General features: G+C 42.0%; 1 protein-coding gene and 1 pseudogene across 1 annotated transcript in view; one reads left to right on the forward strand and one right to left on the reverse strand.

Annotated features, from left to right (window-relative positions):
• Nucleotides 1-2,369, forward strand: part of si:ch1073-396h14.1 (disintegrin and metalloproteinase domain-containing protein 10) — a 60,614-nt gene extending 58,245 nt beyond the window's left edge. The window contains exon 15 of the mRNA XM_039000333.1: nt 2,265-2,369. Within this exon, the coding sequence (XP_038856261.1) occupies nt 2,265-2,369 (105 nt within the window). The remainder of the gene's footprint in view (nt 1-2,264) is intronic.
• Nucleotides 2,370-16,014: 13,645 nt separating this feature from the next.
• LOC120053403 lies at nt 16,015-22,648 on the reverse strand (annotated as a pseudogene).
• Between the last annotated feature and the right edge of the window lie 1,147 nt (nt 22,649-23,795).

Raw genomic sequence — 23,795 nt, forward strand, 5'->3', positions numbered from 1 at the left:
GGACCAGATGACATCATGTCAGTGATTCTCTCGTTAACACAGGTGTGAGTGTTGACGAAGACAAGGCTGGAGATCACTCTGTCATGCTGATTGAGTTCGAATAACAGACTGGAAGCTTCAAAAGGAGGGTGGTGCTTGGAATCATTGTTCTTCCTCTGTCAATCATGGTTACCTGCAAGGAAACACGTGCCGTCATCATTGCTTTGCATAAAAAGGGCTTCACAGGCAAGGATATTGCTGCCAGTAAGATTGTACCTAAATCAACCATTTATCGGATCATCGAGAACTTCAAGGAGAGCGGTTCAATTGTTGTGAAGAAGGCTTCAGGGCGCCCAAGAAAGTCCAGCAAGCGCCAGGACCGTCTCCTAACGTTGATTCAGCTGCGGGATCGGGGCACCATGTAACGATCGTTCTCCTCCTCTTCGTCCGAAGAGGAGGAGTAGGGATTGGACCAAAATGCAGCGTTGTGATATGACATAATGAATTTAATAAAGTAAATACGAAACACGAAAACACTACAACAAACAAACGATGTAGACAGACCTGACTTGAGAACTTACAAACTACGAAGAACGCACGAACAGGAACAGACTACATATACGAAACGACAAACGAAACAGTCCCGTGTGGTAGACATACAGACACGGAAGACAATCACCCACAAACAAACAGTGTGAACAGCCTACCTTTATATGGTTCTCAATCAGAGGAAACGTCAAACACCTGTCCCTGATTGAGAACCATATAAGGCTAATTACCAATGAACCTAAACATAGAAACACATAACATAGAATGCCCACCCCAACTCACGCCCTGACCAACTAAACACATACAAAACAACAGAAAACAGGTCAGGAACGTGACACACCACCAGTACAGAGCTTGCTCAGGAGCAGGCAGGTATGAGTGCATCTGCACGCACACTGAGGCGAAGACTTTTGGAGGTTGGCCTGGTGTCAAGAAGGTCAGCAAAGAAGCCACTTCTCTCCAGGAAAAACATCAGGGACAGACTGATATTCTGCTAAAGGTACAGGGATTGGACTGCTGAGGACTGGGGTAAAGTCATTTTCTCTGATGAATCCCCTTTCCGATTGTTTGGGGCATCCGGAAAAAAGCTTGTCAGGAGAAGACAAGGTGAGCGCTACCATTAGTCCTTTGTCATGCCAACAGTAAAGCATCCTGAGACCATTCATGTGTGGGGTTGCTTCTCAGCCAAAGGAGTGGGCTCACTGACATTTTTGCCTAAGAACACAGCCATGATTAAAGAATGGTACCAACACATCCTCCGAGAGCAACTTCTCCCAAACATCCAGGAACAGTTTGGTGATGAACAATGCCTTTGCCAGCATGATGGAGCACCTTGCCATAAGGCAAAAGTGATAACTAAGTGGCTCGGGGGACAAAACATTGATATTTTGGGTCCATGGCCAGGAAACTCCCCAGAACTTAATCCCATTGAGAACTTGTGGTCAATCCTCAAGAGGCGGGTGGACAAACAGAAACCCACAAATTCTGATAAACTCTAAGCATTGATTATGCAAGAATTGTCTGCCATCAGTCAGGGTGTGGCCCAGAAGTTAATTGACAGCATGCCAGGGATTGCAGAGGTCTTGAAAAAGAAGGGTCAACACTGCAAATATTGACTCTGCATCAACTTTATGTAATTGTCAATAAAAGCCTTTGACACTTTTGAAATGCTTGTAATTTTACTTCAGTATTCCATAGTAACATCTGACAACAACAAAAAAAGACACTTCTCAAAACTTTTGGCCACGACTGTAGAAAGCTTCCTCTGTTGATGTTCTTCGTTCAGATGTTCCAGCCTCAGTTGGCTTTGAGCTTTGGTCTCGCTAGAAAGCGCAGCGAATCAGGAATGCCCACAGGGATTTAAAAGATCTGTTCAGGTGCGTCATGTTGAGTTAGCGAGATGGTGACACCTACTAGTGCTTAGATGTACCGCTCACACAATTGGTTTGGGAGCCATGCCAGCTAATGGTTATTAGGCTTAGATATGGCAGTAGTAGTGTTTCCATACCACATATGAATTGGCTACTGCATGCCCATTGGTTCCATCCAAATGAGTGTGACACATAAGGAATGCTAGCTGACTAACATCCTGTAACAAATGGCTTCTTGAAGAAAAGAACACGTCAATGTGAATTAAAGTAAGTTGCAGTGGTGTTTTGACTATTTAACATCTGACAATAGCAGATTGGCACTAAAGTGGGTGAGTGTTTGACTTGTTGTGCTCTTGTCGTCTGCAGACTCACTGGTGGGCCATTCTCTTGGCCATCATGACTCTGTCTGCCGTGATGGTCAGCACCGTGTGCCTGTGTGGACGTACCCTGGACATGGGTGACCCAGAGTAACCACTGTAGCTCCAACAGTGGCAGTTGGTGCCATTCAAGATTAGGGAGAGCGGCAATATGTTTTATGAGCATGGCCTTATTTCGATTACAGCATATTGGATGACTGCCATTCATATTCCCTTCACCCAGCTCAATGTAACATCGATAGGCTTAGGTTACTACATGCTACTCGAATTGGCCCTATACCCATCATGAGGTTGCTACAACCTAGTCTAAAAATGAAAGTTTATAACGTAGGTGCACAGGTCTAGAGACAAATTGGAGTAATCACATTCACATTCAATTCCGCCTTGCACACTCTTGCCTGCATCTATCTGATCTGGGGTGTAATCATTAGTCCAAGCAGTTAGAAAACGTTCAGTTTTGCAACTAAAACTATACGTTTTGTAACAGAACCGGCGGAATGAATACTCCCCTGATCACCTGCACACATAGTTCACTTTCATAGCAGCCACATACAGCATCATCACTTTGCTCGTTGTATAATTAATTCTCGCATCTACGCGCTCTCCTTCTCTCACCTTTTTCCTTCACTTGTGGACTTCAGTTTATAACTCAACAGCAGTCCGTGATTAGGCACAAAAACCTCTCCAAGCCAAACCTTCATAACATAACCACTAACCGCTACACAGCCTACATCGTTGTCACCATATTAACGTTATAGTCATCAAACTATAACTAACGTGTTAGTAAACCCACAATCCAAGCCATGTGTACAATTACACAGTACAGTGTACAGCAAGCAGTTTAGCAGTTACCACGGTGGGCTCAGGTAGCAATACATTTATAAAAACGAAAGCTTACCTTGACTTTGAAGAGTTGCAGTGTTGGATAGCTTTTGCCAGCTAGCTAAGATAAATAGCATTCTTCTCTGTTTCAGTCAGGTTGTTGAGTAGGCTAAATTAGCTGCATTAGCTAAGTAAGTGAAAGGGGTAAATTAAGAATTCAAAAAATACAATGAAATGTATCTCTCTGCTGCTTCTTCTTAATTTTTAAAGAAATGTATTTCTTCAAAACAGTTAAACTATTGTCTTTCTCTTTAAGTCAACTACTCACCACACTAGCTTATGCTTTCAGTAATAGATTAATTCTCTGATCATTTGATTGGATGGACAAGATGTTAGTTCATACTGCAAGAACTCTGATAGGTTGGAGGACGTCGGAGGTGGGATCAATACACTATCATTCAAGTCTCAATTCGAGTCCCAAGTCGAACGGGTTGAGTCTCGATGTCACACCCTGGCCATAGAGAGGCTTTTATTCTCTATTTTGGTTAGGCCAGGGTGTGACTAGGGTGTGCATTCTAGTTTCTTTATTTCTATGTTTTCTATTTCTTTGTGTTTGGCCGGGTGTAGTTCTCAATCAGAGGCATCTGTCTATCGTTGTCTCTGATTGAGAACCATACTTAGGTATCCCTTTTTTCCACCTGTCTTTGTGGGAAGTTGACTTTGTTTAGGGCACATAGCCTTTAGCTTCACGGTTTGTTTTTGTAGTGTTTATTGTTTTGTTCTGCGTCATTTTTATTAATTAAAGGAACATGTACGCTGACCACGCTGCACCTTGGTCCTCTTCTTTTAACGGCAGTGACACTCGAGTCAAGTCCAAGTCGTGCATTCTTAAAGCAAGTCAATTCGAGTAGAGTCACACGTTTTTTCAAGTCAAGTCTCAAGTCAGTAAATAAATAATCTATACATGCAATGACTTGTGCAGCTTTTTCTGTTTAATGAGGCTACCAGACTGCACTTTTCATTATTTTGTCTACAACATATTTTGATATATTTCAAGCACTTTTGACATACCAAAAGACTATGCTAGTAATTGTTGCTTGATGACCCATTACTTGTGAGCTTGCAAAGTAAACAATTAATATTCTTGATCACCAAAATGTTGTGGGAGCTAGACATTTATTTATGGCAATCCTCTCTCCCTTCCATTTGACGTTTGCACTGCACCCGATCCTATAGCTGTACAGAAAATCCGCAATCTGTTCGCTAGCTCTGTGGTTCTCAAACTTTTTGACACGCAAACCCGCAAAAAGCAGTGGTTCAAAGCTTGCGGCCCCACACGCACGCACATACACCTGCGCCCGCGCGAACACACATGCACAATGGCTGGGCAAATGAAGTCTGACATTGCAGCACTAAACAGCAATGCATTTTCATTCATTTGCATTTTTTTTTATAAACTAAGTTTTTACACCTGCATTTTTTGTTGAAAGTCATTCACGTTAGCAGCCAATATATCAAGTAGAGATGTACTGTCACTTCTATGGAGTCCAGAGCAAGCAGAATCGTACAACCTACATACCTATTTATTTTTTATTTAACCTTTATTTAAAAAACTTCTTCGGGATCGGTGTCCCTTCCACGGGACAGTTCAGCTAATGTATGCTAATGCGATTAGCATGAGGTTGTAAGTAACAAGAAAATTTCCCAGGACATAGACATATCTGATATTGGCAGAAAGCTTAATTTCTTGTTAATCTAACTGCACTGTCCAATTTACAGTAGCTATTAAAGTGAAAGAATAACATGCTATTGTTTGAGGAGAGTGCACAATTTTGAACATGAAAAGTTATTAAAAAACTAGGCACATTTGGGCAGTCTTGATACAATATTTTGAACAGAAATACAATGGTTCATTGGATCAGTCTAAAACGTTGCAGGTACACTGCTGCCATCTAACGGCCAAAATCTAAATTGCACCTGGGCTGGAATAATACACGATGGCCTGTCTCTTGCATTTCAAAGATAATAGTACAAAAAATACAAAAGAACGTTTTTTTTCTTTGTATTACCTTTTACCAGATCTAATGTGTTATATTCTCCTACATTCCTTTCACATTTCCACAAACGTCAAAGTGTTTCCTTTCAAATGGTACCAAGAATATGCATATCCTTGCTTCAGGGCCTGAGCTACAGGAAGTTAGATTTGGGTATGTCATTTAAGGCTAAAATTATTTTTAAAGGGGGCGGATCCTTAGTTAAGAACAAATTCTTATTTACAATGACGGCCTACCCCAGCCAAACCCAGACGATGCTGGGCCAATTGTGCACCACCCTATGGGACTCCCAATCATGGCCAGATTTGATACAGTCTGGAATCGAACCAGTATTGTACACACCGCAAAATTACTGCAGTAAAAAAAACGGTTATTTTGGATGCAGTATTTGCAATATTTGACGAAACACCCCAAACCGAAACTAATGCTACTAGGATCTCACACATCCCATTCAGTCCTGGCAGATTCTCTACATCTACAGCAGAATCTGCCCACAGGAGATTATCCTTCAACCAGTTGATCAGTACAGGCACAATCAGTGCGCTTTCTGATGTAAGATAATGGGGTCACCCTGACCTGGTTAACCTAATGGAATGGGGTCAGAAACTCAGGGACACAATGGAATCAGTCAGGTTTATTTGGGTGCAGCAGAAGGATTATAACTTGTATCAAAAACACAATGGGTGTTATAACATTACTTGCATCATTTGTAAACCCTTTATATACAGTACCTTCAGAAAGTATTCAGACCACTTGACTTATTCCACATTTTGTTAGGTTACAGCCTTATTCTAAAATTGATTAAATCGTTTTTTTCCTCATCAATCTACACACAATACCACATAATGACAAAGCAATTTTTGCTCCTTTGTGTGCTTAGGGTTGTTGTTCTGTTTGAAGGTGACCTCCAGTCTGAGGTCCTAAGCTGTGTGCTTAGGGTTGTTGTCCTATTTGAAGGTGACCTCCAGTCTGAGGTCCTGAGCGCTCTGGAGCAGATTTTCATCAAGGATCTTTCTGTACTTTGCTCCGTTCATCTTTCCCTTGATCCTGACTAGTCTCCCAGTCCCTGCCACTGAAAAACATCCCCACAGCATGATGCTGCCACCACCATGCTTCACCATAGGGATTGTGCCAGGTTTCCTCTGGATGTGATGCTTGGCACTCAGGCCAAAGAGTTAAATATTGATTACATCAGACCAGAGAATCGTGTTTAGGTGCCTTTTGGCAAACTCCAAGCGGGCGGTGATGTGCATTTTACTGAGGAGTGGCTTCCGTCTGGCCACTATACCATAAAGGCCTGATTGGTGGAGTGCTGCAGAGATGGTTGTCCTTTTGGAAGGTTCTCCCATCTCCACAGAGGAACTCTGGAGCTCTGTCAGAGTGACCATCAGGTTCTTGGTCAACTCCCTGACCAAGGCCCTTCTCCCCCAATTGCTCAGTTTGGCCTGGCGGCCAGCTCTAGGAAGGGTCTTCGTGGTTCCAAACTTCTTCCATTTAAGAATGATGGAGGCCACTGGGTTCTTGGGGACCTTCAATGCTGCAGACATTTTTTGGTACCCTTCCCCAGATCTGTGCCTCATCACAATCCTGTCTCGGAGCTCTACCGACAATTCCTTCGACCTCATGGCTTGGTTTTTGCTCTGACATGCACTGTCAACTGTGGGAGTAGTGCAGAGCGTTGTACGAGATCTTCAGTTTCTTGGCAATTTCTCGCATGGAATGGCCTTCATTTCTCAGAACAAGAATAGAGTGATGCGTTTCAGAATAAAATTCTTTGTTTCTGGCCATTTTGAGCCTGTAATCGATCCCAAAAATGCTGATGCTTCAGATACTCAACTAGTCTAAAGAAGGCCAGTTTTATTGTTTCTATAATCAGCTCCAAAATTTTCAGCTGTGCTAACATAATTGCAAAAGGGTTTTCTAATGATCAATTAGCCTTTTAAAATGATAAACTTGGATTAGAAAACACAACGTTGTCACGCCCTGACCGTAGAGATCCTTTTTATGTCTCTATTTTGGTTGGTCAGGGCGTGAGTTTGGGTGGGCATTCTATGTCTGGTGTTCTATGTTGTCCTTGTTTTGTATTTCTGTGTGTTTGGCCTGGTATGGTTCTCAATCAGAGGCAGCTGTCTATCGTTGTCTCTGTTTGAGAATCATACTTAGGTAGCCTGTTCCCACCTGTGTTTGTGGGTGGTTGTTTCCTGTTTAGTGTTTGTTTCACCTTTCAGGACTGTTCGTTTGTTGTGTTTGTTGTTTTGTCAAGTGTTGCGTATTTTATTAAATAATATGAACACTTACCACGCTGCACCTTGGTCCTCTTCTCCTTCTCCCGACGACGTGCGTTACAAACATGCCATTGGAACACAGGAGTGAGGTTGCTGATATTGGGCCTCTGTACGCCTATGTAGATATTTCCTTAAAGATCAGCTGTTTCCAGCAACAATAGTCATTTACAACATTAACAATGTCTACACTGTATTTCTGATCAATTTTATGTTATTTTAATGGAAAAGAAATAGCTTTTCTTTAAAAAACAAGGACATTTCTAAGTTGAACAGTTGTGTATCTACAGTTGAAGTCTGAAGTTTACATACACTTAGGTTGGAGTCATTAAAACATGTTTTTCAACCACTCCACAAATTTCTTGTTAACTTCTCTGCGCTACGGATCCCTTTTACGGGATCATTTTCCTAAACAACCGCTGAATTGCAGCACGCAAAATATCACTAAAAATATTTATAATCATGCAATCACAAGTGAAATATACCAAAACACAGCTTAGCTTGTTGTTAATCCACCTATCGTGTCAGATTTAGAAAATATGCTTTACAGAGAAAGAAATCCAAGCTTTTGTGAGTATCAATCAATGCTAGAACAGCTAGCCCCAAATTAGCATGGTCACGAAAGTCAGAAAAGCAATAAAATGAATCGCTTACCTTTGATAATCTTCGGATGTTTGCACTCACGAGACTCCCAGTTACACAACAAATGTTCTTTTTGTTCGATAAATATTACTTTTATAACAAAACAACGCCATTTGGGTTGCGCATTATGTTCAGAAAACTAAAAGCCTCGTTCCGGTGCTGAAAGGCAGAATAAAATTCCCAAACGTTTTAGATTCAAAAATATTACAAAAAATATTTATAATCATGCAATCACAAGTGAAATATACGAAAACACAGCTTAGCTTGTTGTTAATCCACCTATCGTGTCAGATTTTGAAAATATGCTTTGCAACGAAAGCAATCTAAGCTTTTGTGAGTGTATCAATCAATGGTAGAACAGTTAGCCTTATATTAGCTTGGTTAGCTTGGTCACGAAAGTCAGAAAAGCAATAAAATTAATCGCTTACCTTTGATAATCTTCGGATGTTTGCACTCACGAGACTCCCAGTTACACAACAAATGTTCTTTTTGTTCGATAAATATTACTTTTATAACAAAAAAACGCCATTTGGGTTGCGCGTTATGTTCAGAAAACCAAAGCCTCGTTCCGTTCGACGATAATTCCAAAAAGTATCCGTAATGGTCGTAGAAACATGTCAAATGTTTTTTATAATCAATCCTCAGGTTGTTTTTAACAACATAATCGATAATATTTCAACCGAACCGTAACCTATTCAATAAGAGAGAAAAAGAAAATGGAGAGCTACCCTCTCACGCGCAGGAACTATTCAGAGGACACCTGACTAGTTTTGAAAAATCTTGCTCATTTTTCAAAATAAAAGCCTGAAACTATGTCTAAAGCCTGGTCACAGCCTGAGGAAGCCATTGGAAAAGGAATCTGGTTGATACCCCTTTAAATGGAAGAAAGATGGGCCAGGAAACACAGATTTTTTTTAAAGAAATCACTTCTGTGAGTATAACAAAACTGCAGAATCAGTTTTGTTATACTGACAGACAATATTTGACAGTTTTGGAAACTTTGGAGTGTTTTCTATCCTAATCTGTAAATTATATGCATGTTCTGCGATCTGGACCTGAGAAATAGTCTGTTTACCTTGGGAACGTTATTTAAAAAATAAAATAAAAATCTGACCCCTAGCGTCAAGAGGTTAACAAACTATAGTTTTGGCAAGTCGGTTAGGACATGTACTGACATCTAAGTAATTCTTCCAACAATTGTTTACAGACAGATTATTTAACTGTATCACAATTCTAGTGGGTCAGAAGTTTACATACACTAAGTTGACTGTGCCTTTAAACAGCTTGGAAAATTCCAGAGAATAATATCATGGCTTTAGAAGCTTCTGATAGGCTAATTGACATCATTTGAGTCAATTGGAGGTGTACCTGTAGATGTATTTCAAGGCCTACCTTCAAACTCAGTGCCTCTTTACTTGACATCATGGGAAAATCAACAGAAATCAGCCAAGACCTCAGAAAATAAATTGTAGACCTCCACAAGTCTGGTTCATCCTTGGGAGCAATTTCCAAATGCCTGAAAGTACCACATTCATCTGTACAAACAATAGTATGCAAGTATAAACACCATAGGACCACGCAGCCGTCATACCGCTCAGGAAGGAAACACATTCTGTCTCCTAGAGATTAACGTACTTTGGTGCGAAAAGTGCAAATCAATCCCAGAACAACAGCAAAGGACCTTGTGAAGATGCTGGAGGAAACAGGTAAAAAAGTATCTATATCCACAGTAAAACAACTCCTACGTCGACATAACCAGAAAGGCCGCTCAGCAAGAAAGAAGCCACTGCTCCAAAACCGCCATTAAAAAGACAGACTACGGTTTGCAACTGCACATGAGAACAAAGATCGTACTTTCTGGAGAAATGTCCTTTGGTCTGATCAAACAAAAATAGAACTGTTTGGCCATAATGACCATCGTTATGTTTGGAGGAGAAGGGGGATGCTTGCACGCCGAAGAACACCATCCCAACCATGAAGCACGGGGGTGGCAGCATCATGTTGTGGGGGTGCTTTGCTGCAGGAGGGACTGGTGCACTTCACAAAATAGATGTCATCATGAAGGAGGAAAATTACATGTATATATTGAAGCAACATCTTAAGACATCTGTCAGGAAGTTAAAGCTTGGTTGCAAATGGGTCTTCCAAATCGACAATGACCCCAAGGATACTTCCAAAGTTGTGGCAAAATGGTTTAAGGACAACAAAGTCAAGGTATTGGAGTGGCCATCACAACGCCCTGACCTCAATCCCATAGACATTTTGTGGGCAGAAAAACTGAAAAAGGATGTGCGTGCAAGGAGGCCTACAAACCTGACTCAGTTACACCAGCTCTGTCAGGAGGAATGGGCCAAAATTCACCCAACTTATTGTGGGAAGCTTGTGGAAGGCTACCCGTAACGTTTGACCCAGGTTAAAGAATTGAAAGGCAATGCTACCAAATTTTTATTGAGTATATGTAAACTTCTGACCCACTGGGAATGTTAAGAAATAAATAAAAGCTTGAAATAAATCATTCTCTCTACTATTATTCTGACATTTCACATTCTTAAAATAAAGTGGTGATCCAAACTGAGCTAAAACAGGGAATTTTTACTTGGATTAAATGTCAGGAATTGTGAAAAACTGAGTTTAAATGTATTTGGCTAAGGTGTATGTAAACTTGCAACTTCAAGTGTATATAGTTTATTTCCTGATCTTACTTGGTTCCAAGTGTGTTGGCCAATCAATCCATAATCTTAATTCCAATCCGCAGATGTCCCCAGACTAACCCATCTATCAAGGCACAAGGCGAGACCCAAATGCAGAAACAGGATGCAGATGGTTGAAGTCTTACAATGTTTATTAATCCAAAGGGGTAGGCAAGAGAATGGTCGTGGACAGGCAAAAAAGGTCAAAACCAGATCAGAGTCCAGGAGGTACAGAGTGGCAGACAGGCTCGTGGTCGAGGCAGGCAGAATGGTCAGGCAGGCAGGTACTGAGTCCAGAAACAGGCAAGGGTCAACACCGGGAGGACTAGAAAAAGGAAAATGCAAATAGCAGGAGAAAGAGAAAACCGCTGGTTGACTTGGAAACATACCAGATGAACTGGCACAGAGAGACAGGAAACACAGGGATAAATACACTGGGGAAAATAAGCGACACCTGGAGGGGGTGGAGACGATCACAAGGACAGGTGAAACAGATCAGTGTGTGACACCATCTTTCCCAGTACAATACCATTTTACTATTTCCTTTTGCGATACATCCTTCTATTTTACTGTGATGTCTTATGAAGGTCTTGAGCCTCTATTTTTTTACCATTTCTACCAAGATTGCTCTAAAAATAAAAACTACCTATGAGTATAATCATATTTCCCATTGATTGATCATGGTTTTTCAGATCTCCTAACAGTACTGTTTGTATATCCATCTGAACACAGATATTATCACTTACAACCACTTCTGGACCTGACTCCAAAACCGAACCACAGAAGGACAGTACCAAAATAGATGATCTATTGATTCTGTTTCCTTGTGGCAGAGTCTGCACAAGGCTGACTGTTCAATGCCCCATATATTGAGCTTTCTTTTTGTGCCAAGAATTTTATATAATAGTTTAAATTGAGAAGCATGGATTGATGCGTCAGTTGTTGTTTTGTATAGCAGTTCATAAACCCGATGCTATGGTACTGGGACATAAAAAAATATTTAATTTTAACCTTAAATTAAACATATACATTTTACGATTTAGAGTTTATTATTTGTTGTAATATTTGTTCTGCCTCATGTGGAGGATGAAATTGGAATTTTAACCAACTCTGTATTGCTTCATTTAAAAAGGAGGATAATTTAAACAGGGTGAAAATGGTTGGTTTTAATCTGTAATTTGTCAAAAGCCCCCTTTTGAACATTTGATAGGCGGTGTTTCTATTGTTGAAGGTTCCAGTAAAAAGATGCGATTACCCCTTTTGTTACGTCCGTCGTCGGAATGAGACCAAAGCGCAGCGGGGAAAGTGTACATCTTAATTTATTTTCGAATGAACACCAAAAAAAAAAAAAAAAGATCAACGAACGTAAAGTTCTGCAGGGCTAACAGCTACAGTGCAAAAACAAGATCCCACAAACTCAGGTGGAAAACAGGCTGCCTAAGTGTGATTCCCAATCAGAGACATCGATAGACAGCTGCCTCTGATTGGGAACCATACCCGGCCAACAAAGAAGTAGAAAACTAGAATGCCCACCCAAATCACACCCTGACCTAACCAAATAGAGAAATTAACAGGCTCTCTAAGGTCAGGGCGTGACAGTACCCCCCCACCCAAAGGTGCGGACTCCGGCCGCAAAACCTGACTCCATGAGGGAGGGTCCGGGTGGGCATCTAGCCTCGGTGGCGGCTCCGGTTCGGGGCGTAGACCCCGCTCCGCTTGCTGATCCCTCCGCTTCCGTGGAACCGGCCCGTGGATCGTCGCCAGAGGCGCCGGACTGTGGATCGCCGCCGGAGGCTCCCGACCGTAGATCGTCGCCGGGGACTCTGGACCGTAGATCGTCGCCGGAGGCTCTGGACTGCCGACCGTCGCTGGAGGCTCTGGACTGCCGACCGTCGTTGTAGGCTCTGGACTGCAGACCGTCGCTGGAGGCTCTGGACTGCCGACCGTCGCTGGAGGCTCTGGACTGCCAACCGTCGCTGGAGGCTCTGGACTGCCGACCGTCGCTGGAGGCTCTGGACTGCCGACCGTCGCTGGAGACTCCGGACCTTGGATCGTTACTGGAGGCTTCGGGCCATGGATCATCACTGCAGGCTTTGTGCCATGGATCATCACAGCAGGTTCCGGACTGTGGACCGTCTCAGGAGGTTCCGGACTGTGGACCGTCTCAGGAGGTTCCGGACTGTGGACCGTCTCAGGAGGTTCCGGACTGTGGACCGTCTCAGGAGGTTCCGGACTGTGGACCGCCTCAGGAGGTTCCGGACTGTGAAACGTCGCCGGAAGCTCTGGACTGGGAACTGTCGCCGGATGCTCTGGACTGGGAACTGTCGCCGGAAGCTCTGGACTGGGAACTGTCGCCGGAAGCTCTGGACTGGGAACTGTCGCCGGAAGCTCTGGACTGTGAACTGTCGCCGGAAGCTCCGGACTGGGAACTGTCGCCAGAAGCTCTGGACTGGGTACTGTCGCCGGAAGCTCTGGACTGCGGAGGCGCACTGGAGGCCTGATGCGTGGGACCGGTACAGGTGGCACCGGGCTAATGACACGTACCTCAGGGCGAGTGCGACGAGGAGGCATAGGACGTAATGGACTGTGGAGGCGCGCTGGAGGTCTGGAGCGTAGAGCTGGCACAACCCGTCCTGGCTGGATGCTCACTTTAGCCCGGCAAGTGCGGGGCTCTGGCACAGGACGCACTGGGCTGTGAAAGCGCACTGGAGACACAGTGCGTAGAACCGCATAACATGGTGCCTGAACGGTGACACACACCCCAGGGCGAGTGCGCGGAGGAAACACAGGACGCACCGGACTGGGGAGGCGCACCGAAGGCCAGATGTGTGAAACCGGTGCACATGACACCGGACTGGTGTCACGCTCCTCAGCACGCCCTCTCTGCAGCGCTCTCAACAACAGCACCTCTCTCCGGAATCTTGCGTCGAGCTCCTCACTCGACTCGCTGACTGGCTCTGGTTCACCCCTCGGCTCCGCCGACCACTCCGTGTGCCACTCCCCCCAAAAATGTGGGGGCTGCCTCTCGTGCTTGCGTCGAGTCCTATATTCCTGGTCTCGTCACCGTTCCTCTCGCTGCCTCCGCCTGCTTCCATGGCAGGGTCTTGTCCCCTCTGATTGGGAACCATACCTGGCCAACAAAGAAATAGAAAACTAGAATGCCCACCCAAATCACACCCTGACCTAACCAAATAGAGAAATTAACAGGCTCTCTAAGGTCAGGGCGTGACACCTTTTTACATTTTAGCAGACGTTCTTATCCAGAGTGACTTACAGGAGCAATTAGAGTTAAGTGCCTTGGTCAAGGGCACATTGGCAGATTTTTCACCTAGTTGGCTTGGGGGATTTTGAAACAGAGACCTTCGGTTACTGGCCCAATGCTCTTAACTACTAAGCTACCTGCCACCCCTTACTTGAATAAGATTAAGGAGCGGGAAGTCACTGGAAGCTTTGTTATATGTTCTGAAATTGAATGTAGATTGTGTATTATTGAATGATATTGTCTGTTTATCTCTGCTAAGGATGATCCTGGAAAAATGTTCATGTTTACAACTATCTTTCCATTAAAGCACTCATTCTACTTCAAAATAGCAGTTCCAATTTATTAAAATATGTATATAGTCACATACAGTATTTACAGGTATCAATAGAGTGCAGATATACCTTCAGAGGTAAAAGAGGGTAAAAAAATATATAGTAATATTCTGTACCATAGAAGTATATGCCAACATGGTATTTACACATGGTGCACTTAGCAAGTAACCGCTTTAGTAACCTTTTCTCCGTTTTCAGTGCAAAAGTGTTTCATCTCCCCTTTATACAGGCTCAATAGAACAGGCAGAAATTAAATGAGTCACAATGATTTACAATACCGATCTCAAAATATATCATATTTGTTATAATTAGCCTACTCAGTGCTGTTGAAAATAGTCTGACATTTAGATATGATCACAATAACATTGTTTATAATATCCTCATTACCTGCCAATTATTACCTGTAACTTAAACTATGATGCAAAGTAAACTGTGCAGTCTACTGAGGAAGGCTGTCATGTTTCTATTGTTGATGTCGACTCACTTTACAAGAACCACTCATTGACTTATTTCAGAGAAGCTTCCTGTTCACAGTTATAAAATGGCATCCACAGCTAAATTAACATTATTTGGGTTATAGTTCAGCAGCAACCATGGATATGTCAGTTAAATACATCGCATAAGCACTTGCAATGAAACAGAGGTAAGGGTTCTGTATAAATCGTTGTAATTATTATTTTTCTTTTAAAAGGTATAATATTGTATAACATTGTAATAACGGTTATCCCACTGATATGTAGTGTATTCGGCTGCAAAGGCCGGACTATTGCTGGTCTCAAATGAATTTACTTGTATAAAAACAGCAGTCAATGCATTATTGCTCAAGTGCTTGACTATAATCACAAAGTTATCGGGAATAATTTGCATTTCGGACCTCACAATATTACTGTCTCAAACACCATGTAAAAGATACAAATAACTATGAAAAAAAAACATACAGTATCAACAAATACATGCGGTAGGTTAAGACAAGTTAATTGACAATAAGTTATTTTAAGGCACACTGAGTCCGATCCTATAATCACAAAGTATTGAGGACGACAATGGTGAATGCTCTGTCAGTTTAAGCATAACATAGGCAACACATGAGGTTTTAACTGCAGGTACCTCGAGGCCTCTTCTCATTCTGTCTATGGGTTGCCGTCAGTCAGAGGCACCAACGACTTTGTATAAGAACCATCTCTTTGGGGTTGCCAGAAAATCAGCAAAGACGATGGCATTCACTATCCTTTAGCACCACATCGTAGTTGATGTGGCACAAGTAGACTTAAAAAATAAATAAATACAAAATATTCACACATTTGTAATAGCACATTTCTGTACACTATATACAAGGTGGAAATGTATTTCTATAGTTTGAATGACAAAATCATTTACAGCTGTATAAATTATTTTTCTAAGTGCTTCGGCAGTGGAAGGAGGGCAATCGTCCGTTGCTCCATACATTCAATATTAGCGGTTCCTGAGGTTAACTCTGTAAAACAAACAGGATTTTTGTCAATGGATCCCTGACTGGCAATAATGCAGGAAAAAAGTATTGCAGGAAGAAAAAAAATAGCTGTTAAAAAAATAAACTTTTTTATGTTTGTTTTTTCCCATTCATTTTGCATTTTACAAACGTCACTTCCTGTTGTAAGCTGAGGGCATGAGGACCTTTAATGCAGAACACCATCCTGGAAAAGGGTCAAAGAATAGAATATTAAAGGTCAAGTCAACTACTTAAACATTTTCTTAAGGTAAATTCCACACAAAAACTATTAGCCCATTGTTGGTATAGTGCCAAAATGTTTTAAATGTCAGCAATCAAATTCAAGATATATAAAACTTTCAAATTACAGAAATACAGCCGGTATAATGCATTTTGCATCATATGCATCACACAGAATACATCATACAGTCCATTTCTGCACAGATTTTTCAAAACGTTCATATTTCTAATGATTTTATGGATGACAATTGTCTTCATTTCATGATTTTAAAATAAATTTGGCCTCTCAAAACTCACTTTTTCTGCGTCTCCCCGACTCTGATGCGTATTTTGTGAACTTCCACTTCAGAATCCACAGAGTCACCTGACCACCAAGATGACACCATTTTGAGCATGGACGAGGCTGACCAGTTAGTAGACTCCTGCCACTTGAACTTTACCATCAGGAGGTCACCTATGTCTTTCTCCGCTACCAACAGGAAGGAATGGGTCTTATTGGTCGTTATCTTCTCCTTTCTGCCAATGAGAAAGAGCATAGATGCTCAACAGGTTTTAATGTCACCTCACTTCACAAGAACAACTAATTTACCTCTGAGTGAAGGTGTCATGTCTAATCATAGAATACAGTAGCACGAAAACTTGAGCTACAGACCATAAAGACTTATGTCATTATAAACGTGATAAATGATGTCAGGTGTCTTATGTTGATATAGCATGTGCTTTGTTGTATGGTTTAAGATTTAACTACCTGTTGGAGCAGGTACTCACAGTGTCAGCTTGAGGTCTTCAACCTCTCCTTTGGTTCCAATCAGAGAGACTGTCAGTGAAGGCTCCATCTCAGACCTGTCCACCTTGCTGGAGAAGTGGATCTTCAGCTGGTAATGATAGACTCTAAACGGCATGAAGTCTTTGGTCTTGGTGTACATCTTGATGCTGCGTGTCATGCGAATCTTTCTGATGTTGTAGCCCACGGTGTTACAGTGGTTCTTGCGGCAGCTGAGGCACATTCCGCGGTCGAACATATCGTTGCTCCCGCAGCGATATGCCATGCTGGCCTCCTGCTCGTTGACCAGGGAGTCGATGAACAGGTGAATGGAACGCTCATGGGAACATCTGGGAATGTCAGTGATGGCTGTGAACATAAAGGGTATAGTTGCATTACTGGTCCACGTTCAAAAACCAGAGTTGAGATTCTCAATTGAAGGAGAAAGTTTCCTTCCCTAAAATTACCATTATAGATAGTAATATCAACCTTTTTCTGGGGCCCTACAATAAGAGTTATGTTGCTGGTGACCTTCTGAAGGGATTATCTCTAGCTGTGATGTTTGGGGGCCTCTGTTTTAACAGTAATGAATGGGCCTTTGTCAGGCTGACAGCTACAATGTTAGTCGTAAAGACAGATAAGCGACTAGCTGCAAAGTTACTGCAACTTCTGTTATATTGTTGTACTGACTTCACCACCCTATTGTTCACAAGCCCTGCCATCTTCAAATAAGTTACAAGTGGACAATTACATGTCTGCCTTAGCCAATGATACATCAGTACCCAAATTGACAACAGAGTCATTGTGTGGAAAGTGATTGCGAGTGTTGTTATATACACTGAGTATACAGAACATTAAGGACACCTGCTCTTTCCATGACATAGACTGACCAGGTGAATCCAGGTGAAAACTGTGATCCCTTATTGATGTCACTTGTTAAATCCACTTCAAATCCGTGTAGATGAAGGGGAGGGGACAGGTTAAAGAATGATTGTTAAGCCTTGAGACGTGGATTGTGTATATGTGCCATTCAGAGGGTGAATGGGCAAGACAAAATAGGTAAGTGTCTTTGAACGGGGTATGGTAGTGGGTGCAAGGTTTGTGTCAAGAACTGCAACGCTGCTGGGTCTCACGCTCAACAGTTTCCCTTGTGTATCAACCCCAATTGAGGCTGTTCTGAGGACAAAGGGGAGGCTACAACTCAATATTGGGAAGGTGTCCTTAATATTTTGTGCACTAAGTGTATGTCTAATATGTCACCAATTTTATAGTGACACACAAAAATATCTAGATGTGATTCTCACCAAAGAGACCATATTTGGAAATAGTCTCCAGGGTGCTTTGCAGATTGCAGCCTGGCTGGAAACTGCCTCCATTGGGGTATATGTCCACATGACCCACAGGCTGCTGGATGCCGATGCTGAAGCCCAGAGAGCCCCGCGTGAAGGTGTGAAGAACGTCCACAAAGTGAGCATCATCTGGGGACAGGCGGTGGTGAGCATGCTCTCCCTCAAAGTCTGGACCGGCTGGGTCAAGACCTGTAAAGAGAAGCGGGCCAATCAGTGGGTAGTGGAACAAGCCAAAGCCCTATGAAAGAAAGTTCTTGCAGGCCAAAGAAGCAACTAATGATTAGCAACAGTGCTATTATCTGGTCTTTGTTTCTCTATAAGACATTATATTTACCAGTTATTCTGCCCACTTTATTAGAGGCGTGACTCCCAGCGAATCCTGCCACATGAGCACCCAGACTGTAGCCAATAAGGTGGAGGTTTTCAAGAGGGATGTCGGTTGCCTCCTATAAAACACATTGGAGTAAAGTGTCAAGTTCATTGCCATAGAAACTAGGAGTGTGAACATTTAAAAATTAAAACATTTAAACAAAGTTGGGATCCTTAATGTTAAAAAAAATCTCTAACCCACAATTTAAATCACAGTGCAGTTATCACAAAACATTATCTTCCATGTTGTAGCCTAACTAGACTATATGGCTATAAAAGGCCTGGGGGAAAGTTGCGGAATTGAAATAAAACCAGACAGGAAGAGGCGAACTTTGGGCTACTTAGGTGAATCCGCGAGGCATGCAAGACAATTAAGACATTGCGAGATTCAGATTAGTAAGACATATAGCCACGGTTCTGCCTGCCTGCTCTTTCTCTTTGCTAATGACAAGAGTGTGTGTTCAGTCTTCGGTCTGTTGTATGTATAATATCCAGGCTTAGGCTATTCATGGGACCGATGTCGCCAGGATACAGAGCTATCTTCGGGCCAGTCTTGTGAGCATGGGTAAGCTCCTCTTCGTTGCTGAGCGGGTGGGGGTGTTTTTGTCTCATATTAGGAAATTACAATAGGCTACTGGTATAGCTTGTATCGATTACCCTTTTCAGATATAATGGTGTGTGGCCCCTTGAAAGCGCTTCGGCTACGGCATGTTTGTTTATGTTAGGGTAGGACAAACCACGGCTTTTTAAACGCCAACACGAAACCTTCTCTGGAGACATGAAAGGCATTTTACTTGTCTGTAAGTGGCGTGCAATGTTCCCTCAAAAATAAATTAAAGCACTGAGCAAATTTCAGGTCTGCTGAGCGCAAACTTGAACATTCTGAAAATTCTGTGTAACTTCCAGTGTGCATTTACTGTGAGAATTGAGGCTATATCCCCTTTAAGTTACAGTTTTAACAGTGGCCAAGTAGGCTACTGTGGCTATTTGCTCATAATGTAGGCCTACCAGAGTGGCCTACCATCAAAAACAATTAAGCATAATGCTAAAGCAACACTCGGGTGGTTTAAGGGGAACATTTAAATGTCTTGGAATGGCCTAGTCAAAGCCCAGACCTCAATAAAATTGAGAATCTATGGTACGACTTAAAGATTGCTGTACACCAGCAGAGCCCATCCAACTTGAAGGAGCTGGAGCAGTTTAGCCTTGAAGAATGGGCAAAAATCCCAGTGGCTAGATGTGCCAAGCTTATAGAGACATAACCCAAGAGACTTGCAGCTGTATTTGCTGCAAAAGGTGGCTCTACAAAGTATTGACTTTGGGCGGGTGAAAAGTTATGTTATGCTCAAGTTTTCCTTTTTTCTTATTTCTTGTTTGTTTCACAATAAAACATATTTTGCATCTGCAAAGTGGTAGGCATGTTATGTAAATCAAATGATACAAACCCCCCAAAAATATATTTTAATTCCAGGTTGTAAGGCAACAAAATAGGAAAATTGCCAAAGGGGGTGAATACTTTCGCAAGCCACTGTGCATACTTAATAGGACCATTATTTTGCATTGTGAATTAACATGGAATTATTTTTTTTTTTTAATAATTTGAAAATGGAAAACCGATACAAAAAATTGCAGTTTAAATGTAAGAAATGTTTTCCATTTATCACATCCCTAATAGAAACAATTTACAGTAAATCTTTGTACTTTGTTACCTATGTTTATAACATGTTATTTATACTTTCTCTGAAAAACAGTGCAGTGACTTAGAAGTTGAGTCATCGTACAAACCTCCAGCCAGTCAATGAAGTGAGCGATCTCTTGTCCCACCATCTTGGTTTTCTGGGCGGCTACAGGATAGTGGTTCTGGGCTGTGTACAGCCAGTCCACCACGATCACATTGGCATCCTGCTCTCTCTCATACAGCGCTGACACCAGTTTGGCCACCCAGCTCTCAAACAAGCCGCTCACCTGTTGCAGCAGAGAGAAAGCACAAATGTTTTTTGTTAGTGACAGGGAATCCAAGCCTTTGAGCAATAGTTGTGAAGGACTTAATGTCACAGACATGCTGCTACAGGTTGGAGGGGCTTACTGTCCAGCCATGGATCACAAGGAAAGTTTTAGAGGTGCTGTTGAAAGTGCATTCTTTGAGAGACTCTGGGTTGCCGGGGATGATGTAACAGATGTCATCTTCTGGCATCAAAGGCTTCCGGAGGGAGAATTTGGTGTAGGCATGAGGAGTGGCATCGTTCTTTTGAAACAAGTCCTTGAAGTTGTCCATTAAATTATCTAAGAGAGGAATATGAACACAACACATTGGCTTTAGAAATATTTGTATATTAATTGGACCATAAACCAGACAGGCAGAATGCAAGACAATAGAAAGTAGCTGTAGGCCTATGGATTATAAAATGTTTTGATCCATGCTGCTATTTCTAATCTTAAATCACACTGGTGGTGGTGGGGATGCCTGACTGCACAGGCCCCTCAGTACCATGGGGGCTACTAGGGTTCAGTCGGTCAGACAGATCCCATAGAAACCACAGCTTTTCCCAGCTTTGTTCCTCTAGCTCTGACAAATCGCACAGGGTATAAAAGTAGCTGCATTCACAGTGGGTCAGCGGACTCCTTGGCCAAGGCTATAGGTAAGCACTAAGCTACTGCACTGCAATGAATGGAGGTTGCATTCCATGACGGTTAAAGCAGACACAAATACGTTATATTTTGAATAATAAATAGACCATAGCCTTTGTATTCATATGCAATCTGACTACATTTATGTCTTACTTCACCATTGCAGAAGACCTACATCAAGTTTTGTATAAAACTTTTGAGTTTCTGTAGCCTATCTATACTGAACAAAAATATAAATGCAACATGCAACAATTGCAATGATTTCAGTGAGTTACAGTTCATTTAAGGAAATCCGTCAATTGAAATACATTCATTAGGCCCTAATCTATGGATTTCACATGACTGGTAGGGGCGCAGCCATTGGTGGGCATAGGCCCACCCACTGGGGAGCCAGGCCCTGCCAATCAGAATGAGTTTTTCCCCACAACAGGGCTTTATTACAGACAGAAACACTCATCAACTGTCAGAGTGGCTGGTCTCAGACGATCCCACAGGTGAAGAAGCTTGATGTGGAGGTCCTGGGCTGGTGTGGTTAGACGTGGTCTTCGGTTGTGAGGCCAGTTGGACTTACCAGTTGGACTTCCTGCCACGTTGGAGGCGGCTTATGGTAGAAAAATTTACATTCAACTCAACAGCTCTGGTGGACATTCCTGCAGTCAGCATGCCAATTGCACTTTCCCTCAAAACTTGAGACATCTGTGGCATTGTGTTGTGTGACAAAACTGCATCTTTTTGTGGCCTTTTTTCCCCAGCACAAGGTGCACCTGTGTAATGATCATGCTGTTTAATCAGTTTATTGATATGCCACACCTGTTAGGTGGATGGATTATCTTGGCAAAGGAGAAAATGGTCACTAACAGTGATACATTTTTGCACAAATACATTTTTGCACAAAATGAGAGAAATAATATTCTTGTGTATGGAACATTTCTGGGATCTTTTATTTCAGCTCATGAAACATGGGACCAACACATGTTGCATTTTTGTTTTTGTTCATTATCTTTTGTCTACTTTTATGTCCAATATACATCAACATTAGGATTTTTTTCAATACCTAATTATAGTAACCTTACTCAAAAATCGCATGAATGAATGGGCGTTCAGTCGAATACTTGAGGTCATATCCTATACTAACAATTTAGTCTACGTCATCACAAAATCCCAGAAATTTGATACAGCCTCATCATTTAAGTGACAGTATCTAAAGGCTGTCAATTACATTTATAATAATCTGAAAAGTTCGATTCTTCAGAAAATGTCATTTTAGCGGCACAAATGCAATGTTTTCTAATCAGATCACAAAACGGAGAATAGTAATTCTCAACAGTAGTTTCATGGATTAGCTACTCACCAAGGGTATGAACGGAGTGGTCCTCTTCCAAAGACGAGACATAAAATACTGAATTTAACACAAGAAAGTAAAGACATTGCGCTTGCAACCCTTTCATTTCTTTTCAACCTAATAATTCTTATTTGGGGAAATGTCAAGTTTGCAATCACAGACCCTAAAAAAATGTATCGAATGTAAAATGGTGACAATTTTCCACCGGTTAGAAGAGATTCCGTACGTTCTGTGGCGCGCAGTATTGCTATCTGAACCACCTTGAAGTGCCCGGTTCCTAAAGAGAACCTCTCCCTCTGTCGCAAACCTATTGGTTGCTTTTACCCCGCGCAGGGAATGAGGGTATAATGTAAGACATTGATAACTGGCAATGAAGTTAATAATTTTATTCAAGCGAATGTTATTTACTATGTGAAATAGCACAGGCAAATGTTAAATCAGATCTGGCTAGACTGAATTTGCTGTTGCCCATAGCTACAAATGGGCTTGCTCTTGACTTCATGAGGGAAGTTTCATGCCTGAAAATAAATAGTTCATTTAACGCTTCCCCATACAACTTTCTGGGAAGGGTGCAGGATAGTTGCTTGGCTTAGGGAACACTCACATTTAAGGAACTTGACCAAACAAAATAATATTGGTATTTGATTGCTTTGACAGAACCTTTCCTAAAAGTTCAAACAGTTAGATTTGTGTAATGTTCTCTAACTGATTTGACATTGGGAATGTTCTCAAATAGTTCAGAGAACATTACGAAACGTTCTGTGGAAATTTCAGTACTTCAGCATAACATTTCCTCATGGTTCTTGAAGAAAAGGACTAGGCTTTTGGTGGACTAACTTCTGCTGCCACCATGGCTCATCGTCAAAATGCAAATAAGGAGATTGCAGGTGGAGGTGGGGTTGGATGGTTTTATAAAGCCGGTGGGAAGGATGTGTTAGAAGTTGTGGCTTGTAAGGCCTTGGAGATAGATTGGATGTGGTGCTCTGGAAGGGAAATACAAAAAGGGAAACATTAGGAACACAACAAAGTAGTGCCAGGTGACTATGGGGAATTAGGCTTAACATAACATCTATAAACTAAGGAGACTGCCAGGAATAACATAAAGGAGCAATAGCATGGATATAAAGGACATGCTATGAGTTTAGGCCTCATAATACATATAGTTAACTTACATTTCTCCTACAATAAAATAACATAGGGGAACTTACTTCATCATATCACACACACTGGACAGATGAAGTTCTAAGAATGTTATTTAAAATTATAAACTGGGTGGT

Source organism: Salvelinus namaycush, chromosome 9 (assembly GCF_016432855.1).
Source record: "Salvelinus namaycush isolate Seneca chromosome 9, SaNama_1.0, whole genome shotgun sequence".
NCBI classification, from domain to species: Eukaryota; Metazoa; Chordata; class Actinopteri; order Salmoniformes; family Salmonidae; genus Salvelinus; species Salvelinus namaycush.